Source organism: Xiphophorus couchianus, chromosome 22 (genome assembly GCF_001444195.1).
Source record: "Xiphophorus couchianus chromosome 22, X_couchianus-1.0, whole genome shotgun sequence".
Classification (NCBI taxonomy): domain Eukaryota; kingdom Metazoa; phylum Chordata; class Actinopteri; order Cyprinodontiformes; family Poeciliidae; genus Xiphophorus; species Xiphophorus couchianus.
Window position 1 is genome coordinate 15,814,884 of NC_040249.1, and position 19,619 is coordinate 15,834,502.

The 19,619-nt window shown below is 37.4% G+C and overlaps 1 protein-coding gene across 1 annotated transcript in view; it reads left to right on the forward strand.

The window, feature by feature from the left end:
- Window positions 1–18,916, forward strand: part of itga9 (integrin, alpha 9) — a 64,944-nt gene extending 46,028 nt beyond the window's left edge. Inside the window, exons 19-28 of the mRNA XM_028006080.1 lie at window positions 4,770–4,856; window positions 4,955–5,034; window positions 5,871–5,954; window positions 6,659–6,767; window positions 6,861–6,968; window positions 8,407–8,532; window positions 8,626–8,745; window positions 8,828–8,923; window positions 14,092–14,211; window positions 16,601–18,916. Of these exons, the coding sequence (XP_027861881.1) occupies window positions 4,770–4,856; window positions 4,955–5,034; window positions 5,871–5,954; window positions 6,659–6,767; window positions 6,861–6,968; window positions 8,407–8,532; window positions 8,626–8,745; window positions 8,828–8,923; window positions 14,092–14,211; window positions 16,601–16,699 (1,029 nt within the window). The 3' untranslated portion in view covers window positions 16,700–18,916. The remainder of the gene's footprint in view (window positions 1–4,769; window positions 4,857–4,954; window positions 5,035–5,870; window positions 5,955–6,658; window positions 6,768–6,860; window positions 6,969–8,406; window positions 8,533–8,625; window positions 8,746–8,827; window positions 8,924–14,091; window positions 14,212–16,600) is intronic.
- The last annotated feature ends 703 nt before the right edge of the window (window positions 18,917–19,619 follow it).

The window sequence follows — 19,619 nt, forward strand, 5'->3', positions numbered from 1 at the left end:
CTCAAGTTAACAATGCATAAGTTATATGTGTGGGAACATGGCAGAACAGATATTGAACAAGTTCCCACAACAAGTTTGGCTTCTGGACTTTTTAAACCACCTTATTCGTGTCTAAAAAACTCTAATACTTTAAAGGTATTACTTGAACAGGTTAGAATTGGTCTATATGCGATACAAAACATGTTAATGAATTTTTTTTTTTACTCAAAATTCTTCCTCCATAATTAGATTTTGGTTTGCTCAGTTCGGCCTATTTTTAGTTCCTTTCACAATGAGCTGTTTTAGGGCCTCTTGTCACTTTGAACCCAAATAAGCTTCTGCTGGCCACACCCCTATTTCAATGTTTACATAAGAAAAGCTGCAAACAGATATGAAATTATACAACCATACATCTGTAAAAAGTAGAAGTAGAGCCTCTTGTATAGCTAATAAGAAAGCAGCAAGCAGGTTTTGGATGGTAAGTCAACATAAAAAGACTTGTTTTTTCTAGCAGCCATTGTACAACGCATACAGTGGTAAAACCAGCTGACCAAACATGTTGGAGCACCACTTAGGTTGCTAGGTAATGTAGGCTTGGTTGGGGTTGCTAGGTAACGGCACAGTGTCTGTCAAATGTGACTTAACAATCAGGAGGTTTTTTTTAAATGGCTTGTTTTTCAGACACTAAAAAACATTAACTTATTGCCAATAAATAGCTCTGTGATTTATTTTTATGCACTTGGGCTTTATAGAAGCAATTGAGACCCAAATGGAAGAGCAAAAACTTGCTAAAAGTGAATTTTACAGTTTTGATGATTTAAACATACTTACTGTAAGAGAAACATCTGCCCACTTCTATCTCACAGTTGCAGAGTCAATAGATTTAACAGTATCTGCCTCTGCTAACATCTGTGTGCTCACTTGACGCAAGGATCCGCTCACATCTCAGAGATTCAGCAGGTCAGACGGCACACTCTGATAACATTCATCAGGAAGGCTTTTCTTCTTTCATAATGGGCCCCTTGTTTTTCCTTCAGCTGCCTTTTTTCCTCCTGCAATACAGGAGATTGACTCCACAAAACACCAAGCTTGGGGTGGAGTTGAAAGCTCTCATTTTCACAAAGGTGAAATTGAATTTAAACAGAATACACACTGTAGGGAAGTATTAAAACAACAGTGAGAGCGTTTCAGTTTCATAGCAAATCTAATGAGCACAGCTGACATTTGGAGTCAGTTTACCAGGTTGCCCCAAAGCCTCATGTTGCTAAGGAAGATGATAAGTCAGGGTGGTCTGCTGAAGAAAGGAAACAGGAAGAGGAACAGTAGGAAAGGATTACAAAGAGGCCACACAGCAGATTTATTACCGTATGCTCTAAGCAGAATTGTAATTACTAACTTACAAGTCTGAGGTGATGATGTGACCTTCTTTTCCTGAGCTAAAGTCAGCAAACCCTCTGAGCCTTTTTCTGCACTTGGCAAAGCAGCAGTGAGACACGTGTCTCCCCTCAGATTTAAGGTTGGAGTGAATCATTTCTCTCATGTTCCTGCACCACAAGGTGCCAGTAGCCTGTGGAGATGAAGGGGCTTAAGGAGAACAAGAAAATACTACGCTAGGTTAGAGTTTTAGCAATTTTTTCTGTCAGATATAAGTTCATTTTTTCTTTAAATCTTCAGTTTTTCCTCTATGTTTTTGTAAAGTAGAGCAGATGTTTTATGCCACCAAATTATCTTCCAAGTCTTATGAAAATTGTGCTAAATTAATAAATGAGCGCTCTAGATAAAATAAATAGACCAACTGAGTTCAGTTGGTTGTACCTTGGTGCTGGGTAGAGTATCCAAAAATTGTATTTAAGTAAGAGTAGCACTACTTCAACTTATTTTAGTAGTTGTAAAGTAGCTGTCTAAGAAATTACACAAGTAAGAGTAATTGTTAAAAAGACTACTTAAGAACTGAGTTACTGATCAAAACTTCAAACCTTTAATATTAAAATGAACCAAAGTATAAAGTTATGTGGACTTTTTATTTTAAAGACTAAAAGGAAAATAATTACATAACAATTTGCAAAATAACCAAATCAGGCAAGAGAAAAAAAATTTTCAAATCAATGTCTTTCAGTATAAAACTCACTTGTCTATGTTCTGTGAAATTTTGATTAAAATAAGCTTGCTATTTGTTCAGTAAAATTACTCAAAGTGGGTAGAATATCCAGAAATATTACTCAAGCAACATCATAGTTTTTTAATAATATTACTTAAGTAAAAGTAAAAAATATAAAAATACTCCTAATCTACATCTTTTTCCAAAAATAACTTATGTAATGTAGCTAATTATTACAAATCTCTTGGTTCAATAATAGAGAATATAAATGTCATTCCATGTTGATCTTTAAATATGCAAGAATCTCGATATTCCTGTGTTATTTATCCCGTAACACTCATTACCTCAGACTAAAAGAGACCTCACTTCCTCATGTTTATACCCACATTTTTTAGTACATCAGCATACATGGTGAGATAGGAAACAGTATGACAGCAGCTTTCATATTGCTGAATGCTCTGACATTTGGAGCATATTAACATTGTGGTAAAAAGCCCAGAGGTTTGGAATGTGATTGAGGAAAGTGTAAACCAAAGAATATTTGACTCACTGATTTTCTTGGCTATATAAAGTGACATCTTTCATAGTTAAGGCGATGAAAACATTCATCTGCATACCTACAAAGAACAGTATTAAGTAGGTGATGACTATGGCTTGGACTGCTAAGACCGAATCCAAGCCAAATGTCTAAATACTCTGATTGATGGAGACATTAAAACACTGGGAAGTCATGCAGAAAAACAGGCCTCCTGTGTATTGTCATTCACACTGACACACCACTCCACAAGATGCCTCCGTATTCTCCAAAGCAGCGTAAACAGAGCTGGTGATATTTAATAGCCCTGCTACTTGTGACAATCCCAATACTGATTGAGAAAGAGCAGAGAAAGTGAAGAAGTGCTGAACAAACAGAGCTCGTTGCTTCCGTCACTGCAGAGACATACTGTGCCACATGTCAGCGCACGCTGCTCTCTCTCAACCAGTCAGGTGGTTGATGGGTAAATAAACTGACTTTCCTAATCTCAATCCTGCCCGTCCCCTTGGGATCAACACTGTTTGCACAGCAGCATGCAGAAATACAGGAAATAGAGGAAATTCCATTATTGCCAGCTTTGCTTGGGGACCTTCAACCCTCTACCGGCCTCCGTCTGCAGGACTCACCATGGTCTCCATTGCGGGTTTTTTTGAAGGTGACCTATTACGCTTTCTTCAACAGATTAAGATGGGCTATGCACATGTTCATTACACTTGTGCACAAAATAATTCTTAGATAATTATATTTTAGTCTGCTCAGTTCTAACTATTTTGAGCTCCTTTCAGAATAAACTGTTTTAGAGCCTCTTGTCACCTTAAATCCAAATACCTTGCTGCTGGCCACGCCCCCCAACTCAATGTTTACACTTACACATGAAAATGGATGCAAGCAAATATGCAATTATACGATTGTACATCTTTGAAAAGCAGAAGTAGAGCCTGCTACACAACCAATAAGATTCCAGCAAGGAAGTCAAGCATAAAACACTCATCTTTTCCAGCAGCCATTGTACAGCACATACGTTAAAACCAGCTAACCAGACGTTATGAATTTCACCTGGCGTTGCTAGACTGGACTTCACTGGGGATACTGTGTGAGGGGCAGTGCCTGTTTATTCAACATTATATTCAGAAGGTTTCAATTAAATTCAAAAATACTTTATTGATCCCAAAGGAAAACTTATTGTAACTCATTTAATTACAGAGTTGGTGTAGACGGCTGTGGGCAGGAAATATCTCCTGTAGAGGTATTGGAAAAGTTTTTAAATGGTTCATTTTCCAGACACCAAAAAACATAAATTTATTTCCAGAAAACATATGGGTGTTTTTCTTAAGCACTTTGGCAGTTTTTAGAAAGCAGCTGAGACCCAAACAAAAGTACAAAAATGTGCAAAATGTGAATTTTGCATTATAGGACCCCTTTAAGATGACTCAACGAAGCTGGGGGGAACTACTAAGCAGGAGGTAGCTGGATGATAACGCAAATTGATGTCTGCCTTTAAATACATCAACAGAGACTATCATCACCTCTTCCACTGGCCTCCCTCTTATTCAATATTCCAAGAGTGTGCAGCCTCCCTTTTTCTTTTTTCTTTTTTTAACCCTGCTGTCATGAGGTATCTCTGCTCCCAGACCTGAGCTCAGCTTAAAGCCTCTCAGTGAACTCTCACTAAAAGAATTCTTACTCCTCATGGGGTCAAGCCCTAAGTGTTTACACAGCGCAGCCTGCGAAGCTCTATACTGTTTAGACAAGCTTCCAAACACACAGTCTGGCCATTGTCCAATTACCCACCCGCTAAGACTTGTCTGCCATCATTGCTTTGTGCATTCTTTGTTCAAACCTGATTTAGAATTCCATGAAAAACTCAAAACCCATTCCTTCAGATTGGAAACATGATATTCTCTGATCGTACTGTAAATATTAGGAGGGATTTGCACCTGATGGTTCTCTCTTGCAGCTAATTTGGTCTGCCATTCAAAGCCAGTTCATTTTTCCCCCTGAACTTATCAGAGCTGATTTCTTTGTGCTGCAGTCTACGTCTTGCCTGCTGGTTCTTCCTCTTGCTGTCATCTGTCTCCATGCCTGTCACCCAGCCTGTCTCCACTTTGTCTGTTCTCATCGCCTCCTCTTAATCTCTGTCTATCTTTCTTTTTGCAGGAAGAAAAGGGTATTTCCTGTGTACTCATCGATTTGGACTTCCTCAAATGTAGTGTGGGATTTCCCTTCATGAGAGCTCAAACAAAGGTACTTAGGTCTAACATGCAGCTTCTATCTCTAGTTGAGTATGTGTGACTTGCTTTATTGAAAACTTCTCATTGTTGTTCTGGTTTTGTCCTCTGCAGTACCATTTTGCAGTCATTTTTGACACAAGTCAGGTTTCTGGGGAAAACGACACATTGCAGTTCTTGGTGCAAGCAAAAAGGTATGGCTGTTACAAAGAAGTTACCTTTTTTTAATTTGTTGACTAAAATACAGGGAGAATATTTTTACATCTTATGCTTTTTAACCTTACACCACATTACAATCAAAAATATATTTAATTTGGGATTTAATGAGATTGTCCATCTGATTCATAGTTGCAAAGCTGAAGAAAAATAAAACAAGTACAAATAAACATTAGAAAAGTGTGCCGTGCAAATGTGTTCGGCCAACTTTTGCTAAGACTAGTTTGTAGTTTGCCACAAGTAAGTTAAGGTGACACAGCAAACATGGTGGTAGCAGCATGGTGCTGTGGGGATTCTTTTATTCAGCAGGGACAGAGAAGGTAGGTAGAGTTGATGATAAAATGGATGGAATAAACACAAAACAATACTTGAAGAAAATTTGTTTGAGTCTGCAAAAGACTTGAGACTGGAATGGAGGTTTACTTTCTGGCAGGACGACCCTCTGCATCCAGCCAGAGTTTAGTTTAGATTCAAGTTTATTTATTCTATCATGACCCCGTCAAAAGTCCAGACATAAATCCAAATGAGAACCTGTAACCTGACTCACAAATTTATGTCCACAAAAGCTGTTCATCCAGTTTAGCTGAGGAAAGAAGAATGGCCAGAAAATACAGTCCCTGGATGTGCAAATCTGGCAGAACAATATGTGCATACCACACTTTGTACACTTGTATACAACTGGAACATTTTTCCTCCCCTTCAAAATTATGCACCACGTTTCAATGGTCTGGAAGTTCTGGTTTTAACATGAGAAACTGTGAAAAATGTTAACATGACAAATGGACTGCAACCTTATTGCTCTTTGTATTTATAGCGCCAACCCGGAGCACAAACTTTCCGACAACAGTTTAGACCTGTCCATCCCTCTGATCCACGAGACAGACACCACGATTACTGGGTAAGAACAAACCGGATCAGCCATGATGCTACAGTTCCTGCTTTACAAACCTGAAGCTGTCTAACAGACATTTGAGTCACACACGGTCCGGATTTCCATCTGTTCAGGAAGAAAGGGAGTGTTTTTCTCCCTGTGGAGGATATCAGCTCTGAAACCCTTATCTTTGATTGCTTTATCATAGCTCTGCTTCACAGAGGAAGAAGAAAGATGTAAAACAGCCCATATTTGCCAGAACTCTGACATGTGATAAGGCAGCTGTGGTTGATGTTGAAGGAGGCTGCAGACTAAAACTGGACACATTTTTCAGTTGCTAAAGAAAACCCCTCTGAACATTTCTGAACCAAACTGTCTGGAACCGTCCAGAGTTTCATTTTTAGGACTTTACAAGTTGGAAAAGAGAAAAAAAAAGTCATGACATTTATTTTCATTTTAGACTTGTTACCTCTATGTCTGTTTACAAATTGTTTTTATCCATATCTCTGTTCTATTACTGACCATCCATTTAACTATTCATCCATCCATCTGTTTATCCATCCATCCATCCATCCATCATTTCTCTATTTATATTTATATGTCTGTTAAATTTTGAAGTTTGACCACTGCACAAATATCTCCTAAAAATGTATAGTTCATTTGCTTTGGGAAATGTCTGTGAATCCTGGTTGGAGTAAATGTTTACATGCGTTAATGAACCAATCTTGCAGTGTGGTGACACCAGGCTCTTTCTCGTATGGAAACTCCATCGATGCCTCTCGTTTCATCCAGTTGGAAGACATGAAATGCAACTTTCAGCCTCTCAATCTGACTTTCCAGGTACTTCAAGTTTCTATTTTTTAAATATTTCCCTACATTATATCTATTTCATTTTCTCTTTTCTTCTTCTCTTGTTTCTTCTTGGTGGTTCAGGCCATAAACAAGGGGCCCAGCAGGTTGCCCGGCTCCACTGTGGACATCAGGATACCCAACCGACTTGCTGGCAACGGACCCGACATGTTCCATGTGGTGGAAACCCAAGTGGGTACCAACAGCTGTCCATCGACATTATTTATCCAGCAGGAGTTATTATTCAATGTTTAGTTTACCAGGAGAAAACAACAAGTTTTCTATTTTCCTTACCCATATCTTTTGACCACGCATGATGGGATCAGGAGCCCGAAGCCAAAATGTTGGTGTTGCCACTGAGACTACCGTTCCATTTTGTTTCACAATATTTCTCATTTAGACAAAGAAACACAATCCTCCCGGTGCGTTTAGGTGTTTTTCTAACCTTTACACAGCTTCTTTTCTCTATAGCTAGATCATGGAGGAGCGCACGCTGTTAATTGTACTTGCTGTGAATGGGCAGACAGTGGTGGAATATCCCACCTTCTCCAGTCCATCTGGAATCACTTTCATGGGGTCAGGCAGCTTGAAAGGATCAGGAACCTGCAGAGCAGGCTACTGAGTCGTACCACCCCAAACCTGGAACCACATATCATAAGCTGTAACATATTCCAGCTCCCAACTCACTGGGCAGTCACACCTTTGTGTTTTATAGCCAGGTATCTTTCCATTTAATACATCATAAAAGACAGCGTTTACATTTCTGGCTTTTACCCCATATGTTCCCGTTTTTAGGCCCCCAAATCCCCAAATGTCTAATAAAAAAATCCCTAAAGTTAGTGCAGCCACAAAAAGAGAGCATGAATCTTCACTTTAGTCAATTGCTGGCAGACATACAGTCATGTTGGGAAGCAGCAGGATGGACAATAAGGAAGAACTGAGGAGAGGCTTCAGATCTGTCAGAGGAGAGGGGCAACGGGGCAGTAAAACATACACCTCCTAAATCACTCCATATGGGAAATCTGTGGGAGGGGTGCCAGCTTGTTGCAGGGAGAACTTCCTGTGAGCCCTGGAGACTCATAACAACAGTAGAAATGGGCCCTTTGTGGTGACAGAGGTACTGTGTTGACATTCAGGTCAAAATATGTCACAGAGTTAATTCAGAGGTTCAGTACTAAGTGGTAAACTTCATACTAACTCTACTGTACTTGTTATGGAATTGTTCAATTATTTTTTATGAAAATGTTTAATAATTATATTTGGGTGTTCGGTTATGGGATCAATCTGAGCAGCTAAGCTTTGAGCTCTGACCAAAAGATTCTTTATTTACACTCCCCAGCCGAACTCAATATTTTACCTAAACAAACCCAAAAGGGTAATACTAACCCGACACAACAAGTCAAGTTACCAAATAAACAGCAACATAAACCAAAAACAACTGGAAAAGATGGACACAAAGACAAGATTACCAATAAATATGAAACCGAGGAGACGGAAGAAGCTTATGCTAGTGATGAAAATGCTAAGGCTAACATACTCGCTGTAATTCATTCGCTGAAAATTCATTTTTTCACACAGTTATAGTATCAAATAATTATAATTTAATTCTTGTGTTGTGTAATGTGTTTAGGTGTCAGATGGTCGAGGGAACTGCACCCCCCACAGGAACCCGACGCCCTGCACCATCCCCCAGGACAAAGAAAACATCTTCCACTCCATATTCTCCTTCTTCACCAAATCTGGACGCAAAGTCTTGGTAAATAGGCAACTCAAAATTTTCTTTGTATTTATCACACATTTCTCTCACTGCTTGTCATATCCACGTATGCTTTTTTTTTTTTCTTCCTAGGATTGTGATCGACCTGGAAGAGCATGTATGGTAGTCTCCTGCAGTCTGGGCCCACAGTTAAAAGAGGAAGCTTTGAACATAGATATAAAACTTTTGCTGAACACGGAAATTTTAAAAATAGTAAGATGCACTTTAATAAGTCAGTAAATTTGATTGAATGCTATATAAATTAGAAGCATAATGGTGACCTTTACGCCTACAGGATAGTTCCTCTGTGATCCAGTTTGTGACAAGAGGCAGCGTCCAAGTTAATCACAGGGCAATAGAGGTGCCAAACGGGCTGCCAGAAGATATTTCAGTAAGTATTGTGTTCTTTTCACAATATTGGAAAACATAATTTATTTTCCTTAAACATGCATAAACAGACATAATTTTTTTTCTCATCTAGATTTAAAATAGACAACTGTTCCATACTGCTAGCTTTAACAAATAGGCAATAACCAATATTTTCCAAAATAATCTTTATCACTTTGAAGCAGCATTATGTTGAGATCTTGCAGCACTCTTCAGTTAAAAAGGTGATGTATTTAATGCATATTTCATGATTCTTTTTTAATTAGAATCATCAGTAATTGAGAGTTGATCAGCAATTCTCAAACATTTTGGAACAAATACTCAGGACAGGATTTATTTTTTATTCAGTGTGTTTTTAACCTTAGACCATAGATATCTGTATCCTTCTACACTACATGTAGTTGATTACATTTTTGCTCAAACGTTTATGATCTCTAGTTGTAAAAATAAAGGAAAAGGTCCCGTGTAGTCTTAATTTTGAGTGGAAAAATTAGAAGTTTCTAACGAATCCCAACTTTATAACCCAACATGGCTCATGTGTTCAAAACATAGCATTTGCATTAATAAATACTTATTTGCATGTCTAGATGTTTAAATATTCTTAGATCTTTCATACATGTTGGTGTAAAATTCAAAGAAACATTTGTTAGATTAAATGTTTTAGTTATCTGGTCACTGAGGCAGCCTTTGGTTTTCTGACCTATAACGGATAGGTTGGGTTTGATTTTATTCACATGTTCTGCCTTCATAACTAGCCAGCAGAAATTGTTCTCGGTTCTCTAATATTCCCTTCAGCTTAAGCTTGGAGTGTTTCTCCTTGCACATCTTTTTAGATTAGTTTCTGTTTGGCTGAGTACGACCAAAGGCAATCCAAGGTCCGTTTATTTGTACCACAGTTTGAGTACGTTGCGATGAAAACAGTAATCTTCCTTTGATGTCAGTTTGAAAGAGTTGGCCTTTCAAATCTTGTTTGTTCTGGCTGAGTATAGAAGCCAACTACCAAAATTAAAATCAGTAATGATGAGTAGCTGTGCTTTATTACCATAATATAAATGATTAATCAGTTTGTGATTAGGCATTCTTTAAACCACAAAAGAGCTCGAATGTGGATCAGCTTAATAAAGAAAACGAGAACAAGAACCAGCTGCTATACTGTGCTTCGACTTGAATCGACTCCTTCGAGGGTCTTCAGCTGCACATGGGGCGCCTCCCTCCCCCGCTGCTGTTTGCTGAGTGATTAAATGGCTCCGCAGATTAAATTTGACAATTACGCCAAGGATGGAGGCGGCTCGCATGGGGATCTCTTGAGAGATTGGTGTGCTGACTGGGTTGCCACCAGGTTGACCCCGAGCTATGGTGGTGCTAGGAAAATTCAGACCCGGTATTAATATGTCCATACCACACAGCTCTTTCAGCACTTAGAGTGTGCGCTCTGTCCCCTGACCATTGCTCTTATGGCCTTTGGTAAACACTCGTGCTCTCTCCCCTGGGATCACAGCGAGCCAGAGTACACAGTGGTCTCTGATCCCAGGATATCCTGAAATCCCTGTTTTTTTATCAGCCAGGAGATGCTAGCAAACCCTCATACCATTAGTCCGGTGAATAGTGATTTGCTTTCTTACGCATTCCTTCAGTTTTTGATTTTCTGCTATGCTTGTATGTTTCACCTTGAACAAAGAATAAACACTAAAAGCATGTTTTGAAATTATTTAATTTATTAAAGGTGACCTATTATGCATCCTTCTACAGGTTAAGATAGGTCTATATTCTATACAAAACATGTCCTTTACATTTTTTACATAAAATCATTCTTAGGTAATGATATTTTAGCTGGTTCTGCCTGTTTTGAGCTCCTCTCAGAATGAACTACTTTAAGACTCTTGTCACGTTAAATACAAATAAGCTGCTGCTGGCCACGCCTCACCACTCAATGTTTACACTCACATGTGAAAATGGCTGCAAACAGGTGCGCAATTATACAATCTTACATCTTTGAAAAGCAGAAGTAGAACCTCCTGCACAACCATCAAGAATACAACAAGTGGTTTATGGATGGTAGGTCAACAACAAAAGACTTGTATTTATCCAGCAGCCGTTGTACAGCAGTAAAACCAGCTGACCAAATGTCCTGGAGCTCCACTTGGGTTGTTAGGTAACTGGCTGGGTTTTGCTCAACAATCGGGAGGTTTTTCAAGCGGCTTACTTTCCAGACACAATAAAACATTAACTTGTCGCCAGAAAACATCTTGGTGGTTTGTTAAAGCACTTGGGCTAAGCAGCAAAGACCAAAATGGAAGAGCACACAAAATATGAATTTTGCATAATAGGTTCCTTTTAAGGGGTAAATTCAATTCACTGTCCATATTTAGGAATACAGAAGTGAGTTCAGCTGGGATTTTTAGAGTTGAGACCGATGACCAGTAGACCAGTTTAATCTCTTCCGTTCACATAAATACCTTGGTATGTGTAACAACAATTCAATTCCAGGAATCTGGATCCAGTGATTGGAGTGTTAGTGTGGGAAAATATTTAGAAGAAATATTCATCATCACTTTTGCATTTGGTTTTGTCTTGACACACACTTGGCGTCTCCGGCTACATTTCAGTTCACAGGGAGACTCATGTTCGTCTCCCTGTGAATAAGCATTCATAGATAAGCGTTCTCTGATGTAACTCTGCTGCCTCTTTTGTCTAAAGCACATCATGCAGGGCTGTGATGTTTTAGAGAGAGCATTGTTTGGATTTGTTTAAGATATTTAGAAAATATATCCATCTAGGTGGCTTTTCACTACAGGCTTCAATGCAGTGTTAAGCGGCCTTCGCTTTCGTTAATTAATTCAATACAAATCAACTTTTATTTTAATAAATCAAAGTCATTGGATAGAAACTGATTTCATATCGACTGGGTTTGAACATGGTCACTGAAACACATAAATCAGAGAAATGTGATGTTTGAATTACAGATTGTAAAAGTATTAAAGCAACAGCTAAAGAAATTATTAAAACCATTTAAATAGTTTCCATAATTGTAGCCACATTTATTATACAGCTAATCTTCCTTCCACTGTTTTTATGTCTCACTTAAATCAGAGAGCACTTTTTTAGGTAGACCAACTCTGCTGTCAGTGATTTATTATCCAGCAGGCAGCGTTCACTGGAGTCATGGGAAACTTGTTCAGATTGCTCCCATTTATGGCACAGCTTAGATATCTTTAATAGCTGCCAGATTTTTAAAAAATGAATGATTCTAAACCCAAAGAACTCCCTTACCATCACGTCAAATCAAAAAAGGGAGAGGGTGATGTAATGTTATTAATTGTTCTAACCTAAATGCCTGCTTTCCTCAAGTAATCAAACCTAGTTTATACAGGCCCGTATTTTAGAAAATTAAATGCATTTTGAGACACATTAGGTCTTCTCACATCAATAAACACAAACGGGTTTGATGTGTTTCTGTGTGTGCTTTAGTGTAGCTTGTGCTTTAGGACAGAAGCTAATTTTGCCACAACATCACCAAAGTTTATGATTAACTCACAAGTGACTAAATAGTTATTAGCTGAATTAATTAGAAAGTAGTTCACACTACCGTTGAAGTCACTTTGGCAAACTGAGCTGAATGTATCTTCTATAAATGCATAGTAAACAGAGTGTAGATGTGACATTGCATGAGGTCATGTTTATGTTTTTTCCTTTATTTCTTAAAGCAAATTCTCTGACTCAATGCTTTGTTTCATGCAACCACATACTGTGAAGTGGTTCAGTGTTTCACATGGGACATTTACACTTTACTCTGGTAACAGAAAATGCTTTTCTGTTTTACACTGAGTACGTTAGCATAAGATGGGATACAGTGAATGGGAAAACACGGAGATGTCAAACAAAATGGAAGCAAACCTGCTTAACAGTAAACTGGATTCGCTTAGCAAATTAGCACAATGTCAATAATAGCTTCTGATTCCTGAAACAGCACTGTTCATGTCTGTAACCAGTCTTTACTAGTAGAGCCGCAAGCAGATGCAGCATGCTGAATAATCACATGCTAAATAGAGTATAGAAATTAATTAGAAAGATGTGAAGTTAAGCAGCTCTGAGTGTGCAGCAGATATGTGTTAATGTAATAATAATGGGTGGAAAGGTCTGCTGGTTAATATCCCATTATTCAATTAATCATGGGGTTATTTGATACTGAATTACTAAAAACATTTTAGAGGTGCAGCCATTATGTTATTATTATGTCGTTGTTGTAACATATTTTGAGTAATGGTTCCATTGTAATGGTGCACATGTGCAGTATATTTTGCATCTCATGCCAAGAAACATTTGACATGGAAAACAAATAGATGAATTTTCCACAAATGATTTGAGGTTAAATTATACAGAGAAAAAAAATCTGTGAACAGGTGTATCTGTAAATACTGAACAAATATTTTTGTTCAATTTCTATTTCTATTTTAGAGTTTTTTTTTATTTAAACATAATCTAACAGTGAAAACTGAGAATCCTAGGAGAAAAAACCCCTGCGAAGTTTCAAGGACAACGTATTAACAAGCCAAACACTATTTTAACAAAAAATATATATTTTTTGCAGGAAAATATTTTATGTAAAGTCCTCAATGGTTGTTAGCTAAGTGCTAACATCAACTATTACTACAAACTAGCATCTAAGATAAATTTACTAAACTACCACCATCTCAGTTTAGTTAGAATGATAATTCTGCAAAGTAGCACAAAAATGGGTTTAGGAGAGACGCAACTTTCAAAAGAAATGAGAAAAGATTGAATTAAGGACAATTTTTAGTAACTCAGCACATTATCCTGCCAGTTGTTTCCAGTTGGTGCTGCAAGCAGCTGGTGTAGCATGAAATCCAAAGGCCTCCTAGCCTTATCCTGGCTCTACACTCATCAAAAAGTATAGCCTGGAAATTAGTGATTATTAATTATGTCAAATTAAGTTTTATGAATTTTCAAGTTATACTGATTTAGATTGTAATATATCTGCTCTTCGGTCCCAGAGTTACATGTAGCTCCTCCTGAATTAAGCCGATTTTCTGGACCAGAGCTTTTTTTTAAATACAGAATATTATACCGTCATCAGCGCGTGACCTCATGTGCATTCTTTTGTGCATGTGTTTTGTATTCGAGTGTGACTCCCTAAATCTTGTTGTGTTTCAGCTGGTGTTCGAGGCTCTCCACAGTCAGGAGCCGAGGGGTTACGTCGTTGGCTGGATCATTGCCATCAGCCTCCTGGTGGGAATCCTCATCTTTCTGCTGTTGGCTGTGCTACTCTGGAAGGTAATCACACACAGAAACAGATATTTAGATATTTTTCAACATGCAGTGTGCAAAAACTAATAAATAGTGTGTGTGACAGTCAGTTGTACACTGGTCAGATGTCAGCACGGGATCCAGTTGACGAGAGGCAGCTGGAGGTCGGGGAAAGGAGGCAGGGGTCAAAGCTTTCTTAAGGGCTTTGACAACCATGAAAAGGACAAATCATAGACTGGGCAGTAATTCACACCATACCGCCTGCATGGAAAAACGAATTTAAAAAGGAAATGGCAATTACACTGATACCCAAAGACCCTGTTATCACACAACTCCTTTTCTTTTTCACTGCTTCATCTTCCGTCGGGAATACCACAACGAAACTTTGGAATGTCGGTCCAGGGACACATTATCTGACCTATTCCCAAAGTGCTCAGATCCTGCCAAAACAAACCCTGCTTACAAGTCCGGCGCATGTCCTGTATTGGTTTTATCAGGAAATGCCTGAGAGGAGTGCAGCTCTATATGAATACACGTTAGTTGTCAAATGTAGATAAATGGATGGCAGAATTTTGTATCACTTTTCTGCTTGATTTAGTAATGTTAAATAAAAGCTGCTGTGCAGTATAACTTCCCTAAATAAACAATACATGACTAGAAGAGAAATATTTGCTTTGCAGCTGTACATCCCATGGTTTTATATTTAATTCCAATGTATGGAGGCTTGTGGACAGCATGGCCGACTCTGAAGTGCAAACTGATTTCCTGTCCCCAAGATATGTCTTCCATCTGTTTTTCAGTGGGAGTAGTCTCAGCTTTCGGATGTTTCACTCAAAGATATAATCAATCACCATTCACTTGGGGTATTACATGTTTTGCAGTTTAACATAGTGTTATTTTTGGAATAATGCAGCTGAAACAGGAGGCTGTTGTAGATAAGCATTCGCTGGTGGTGTTTTTAAAGAAACTCAGCTGCTCTGAGTCAGCTGGAGAAGTATTTATACTTTCAGTATTTTCTGTTAAATGTTGGTGTACTGTATTTAACAACCTTCTAAAAAACACTGCAGATTTTCATAAACAGCAACGTGTATGGAGATGTTTTTCTTCAGAGTTTGTGGGAAAAGCTAAAAACAGGGCAATCATGGAAGAAAAACTGAGGCAGAGTTTTATTTTTCTGTTGGTTGATGACCCGAAACTTACAGCCAGAGCTACAATACATGTGTTCATTTGGTCTAGTCAAAGTCTAGACCTGACTCTAAGTCAGCATCTGTGGTGAGACTTTAATTATTGATTTTAGAGGCTGAAAATAAAGACACACTGCCCTTTTCAGAATTGTTTGCCAAATAAAAACATGAAATCCATGTAACTTCTTCTTTCCACCTTAAATTTTTAAACTAATTTGTGTGGGATTCCTAAAAATCTCAATAAAATGCATTCATGTTTGTGGTTGCAATAGCACAAAATGCAAAGACGTTTAGAGATATCAACTACTGCAGGACAGTGTAGTAAAATTAGCAATGTAAACTCAAATACCAGCAGCGATGAACGTTATTTTTTTGTTGTTGCTACTTAAACTTAGTTGATCACTTTGAGTTTTATACGTCACTTGAAGACTGGTGAAAATAAATTTTATAAGCCAAAACCATGATTTTTGAGAGTGATATTACACTCATGTTAATGTTTCAAAAAGCTATGTTAAAGAACTAAATGAATATTTCTTGTATAAACTAAATATTTTCTCAACTATAGATTTGATTTGCAGCAAAGGGATAGAAACAAAAAAATCCACTGCAAAAACAAAATCTATTTTTTGTATTTTTGTTTAGTTTCTGCTGTAAATATCCATCCATCCATCCATCCATTTTCTGTTCACCCTTGTCCCTAATGGGGTCGGGAGGGTTGCTGGTGCCTATCTCCAGCTACGTTCCAGGCGGGAGGCGGGATACACCCTGGACAGGTCGCCAGTCTGTCGCTGCTGTAAATATCTTAGTTGAAATAAGACAAAACTAAATTACAAGCAACTTTTCAGCAACATATAGAAGCTTGTTTTGGTCAATAATTCCTGAATATTGATTTTTCTTTTAAGTACTAGTTAATACTAGTTACTAGTACTAGTTAGTTAAGGCCAATTAATAACAAGACATTCTTCTCATATTATAAGTGAAAAAAACTGGTTGGACCTTAAAAAAAAAAAAACAATATTCAGGAATTATTGACAGAACAAGCTTCTATATTTTACTGACAAGATACTTGTAAGTTATTTTTGTCTTACTTCAAGTAAGACAAAGATATTTGCACTAGAAACTAGACCAAAATACTTGGGTCAGATTTTGTGTTTCTGCAGCGTGTGCATCGTTCTCTGCAGTCAGTTGTGGCCACCTCTCTAAAAACAGATCTTCCCTCTCTCTCTTAACAGATGGGTTTCTTCCGTCGACACTACAGAGAGATCATTGAAGCTGAAAAGAACCGGAAGGACAGTGATGAAAGTTGGGACTGGATGGACAAGGACCACTGAGACATTCAACTGGGGCCCAAGCGGAGCCAGTGAGATTAGGCTCAAGACGGATCCAATAGCACTGGGAGCGCAGCCGCCCCGGTGGCACCAGATTCTTCAAAGTCTTTCATATGTGGAAGAGAAGATTATTCTCCATATTTTCTGGAGACTCTGTATTATTTGGGGTGTTGCTGGTGGGGTCCAGGGAAGGGGCTTCTGAGGTGAATACGGGGCTCACAGGAGGATACTTGCTGTGGAAATCGGCTATTCTGTGATGAGGGAACTCCACGCCGGTGGAGCCGAGCTGTGGATGTAGAGGGCATGAATACTGGTGGACAACAAAACCCTCAGGGCTGTGATACATAGCAAATTTATTTTTATACATACACTTTCAAGCCATATAAAAAAGGAAGGTTACTAAAGCCATTAGAAACATTCTGTATCTGCAGTTTATTTGTTTTCCCTAAAAGCACTGATGTTTGAAGAGAATGAATGCATTTTGCTCCAAAGCTTTTAATTTGTAACATGAGTGGAGTCGCCTGTATTTTCCGCTCATCCCTAAAGGTTTGTTCAGATGCTTTTCAGTGAATTAGAATATAATCAAAAAGTTACATTTATTTCAGTATTTAAGTTAAACTGAAACTTCCTTTAATTATTTACACACAGGGTGACATATCTGAAGCATTATTGTCTGTTTGTTTTCACGATTTGACGCTCAAATTTAATAAATCTTCAGTGTTGTATCAGAATTGCAGGAGAACAACAAAAAGAGGGATTTTTGATCGAGAAATTGTACAAAATTTTTAAGTTGTCATCTAGAGTGGACAACTTCTGTCAACCTCCACAAAGACACTAAGCCATGAAACTGCGAAAGAAAGTTTAATGGAAGGAAAACATGTGACAAAGAATCATGCACAAATAACAGGAATAATCATAGACTTAAGGGATATCCCAGTCAGTGTCACACGATACTTTATATGATCCGCTTTTTAATTGAAATTACTGAAATAAATAAACTTCTGATATTCTAATTAATTGAGATGCGCCAGTATCTCTTTTCTACCTTTCTCTGTGTAATTTTATTTCTACACATCTGACTGCATCCCTTTTAGAAATAATTTTTAAAAAGCCCTTTAAAGACGATGGGAGCATCGTTCAATCTTATGTCATCAAGCACTGTAGAGATATCAGTTATAACTTTATTTCTTTAGTCTATTTTCTTTTATGTGTAAAATACAAAATATTGTTCAATCTTAGCATTCAAATTTCAAGCTTTTTCAGTGTGACCAGCCCTTTGCTCTTATTTGACTTTTTGAATTTTGACATATTTAAAATCGAACCAAGCTGTTTCAAAAGTATGCATCAGATTTTTCAGGTTCATTTGCTTTTTTAAAACCTACTCTAGACTCCATTTTTTATTTTTAAATGTTGGGTTTTAGAGTCAAATAGGAAATCCCCATTGACTAATAAGTCAGGAAATTTTTTACACTTAGAGTTGTTTACAGGGCTTGAAGGCATGAGTAATGTCCTAAAAATAAATGGAACTTGGCTGCACTCAGCAGCTACACAGAAACAAGCTCTTTGGGGATCATGGGAATAACACAGTTTACGATAAAGGGATCAAAAGAACAGATTATCTTTTATATTCACAGATTGAGAATAAAACTTTCAATTGAGCTTTAAAATCAGGACGCTTAGTGAACCTATTGCAACTGGCCCCACATTCCCACTTTTAAATTATGAAAAATTTAAAGAAAAATTATCGTACAGTATGTTTTAGATTTACAGTAATAGTGCAATTCTTAAGAGCTCAAATATTTCCTAACCTGCTTAGACTTAAACTTTAAGCCACTTTATAGCTACTAATGGCTGCTTCAGTCTTTTATTGTGCAGAATATTTTGTCACTATTGAATTTCACTGGCATCACAGCAGCGTATACTGTACACCTTCACGTCCTTCCTCTGCACCAAAGTCAAAGATGCTAAACTTCATTTATGAATTCATTTAGAAAACCAACACTTGACTTTTGTTTTGTTCTATTTGTTTTTGTAAAAGTCTAACTGTGATGATTCAGTGTTGGATGCCTTCGTTAATCACGCCGATGTTTGGACTTTTGTTCTGAGTGTACTACTGTCAGTGAGTATCATTTCCATTATAGTGTGCTGTACCTTTGATGTTTAAAGTCATGACTGAGCTGTATATTTATCTGTTGATAAATTTCAGAGTGAAATATCCAACTCTGTGCTTGTTTACTTTTTTGGTTGAGTGTTTTGTCTTTCATGGAGTTTTGTGCCACCTACTGGGAGCACCACTGCTTTTAAATTGACAAAATGTTGAGGAATGAAACAGTAGGGGCATTTCAAAATATGAAGGGATTTTGTTATAAGTGTCTTCTAGTTTCAGATAAATTTGATGTCCAGTCATTATTTTTGGTGTGGTGTATTACAATGCTTTCTTTTTTTTTATCTTACAGCTTCTTTTCATGGATCATAATATTTTACCACTCAAAACATTAAAATACTTACATTTAAAATTGTGAAATTTAAATAGTTACAAAAATTTAACTTCTTGTTTTCTGAATTCAGCACTGAATTCCCCAACATGAAATATGCAGTATGCAAAAACATATTTGTCATTTTTTCAGTAATTGATCATTTCTAATTTTCTAATCTGGCTAAATAGTCAATTTAAAAACAATACTGTAGTAAATTAATTTAAAATACCTTTATTTTATATATTTTTTTAAATGTGTGTCCGATTTACATCTTTTGTCAACTTTGTTAATACGGATGGGTTTTTATTTTTTTAATCTATGAATTTACCGTCATATATTTATATATAAGCTACATTAAATTTTCCCACTTCTTCTTATTGCCAAGTGGTTTTTGTGCCATTCAAAATATTTGAACCGAAAAATCACTATCACCAAAAATACATCAA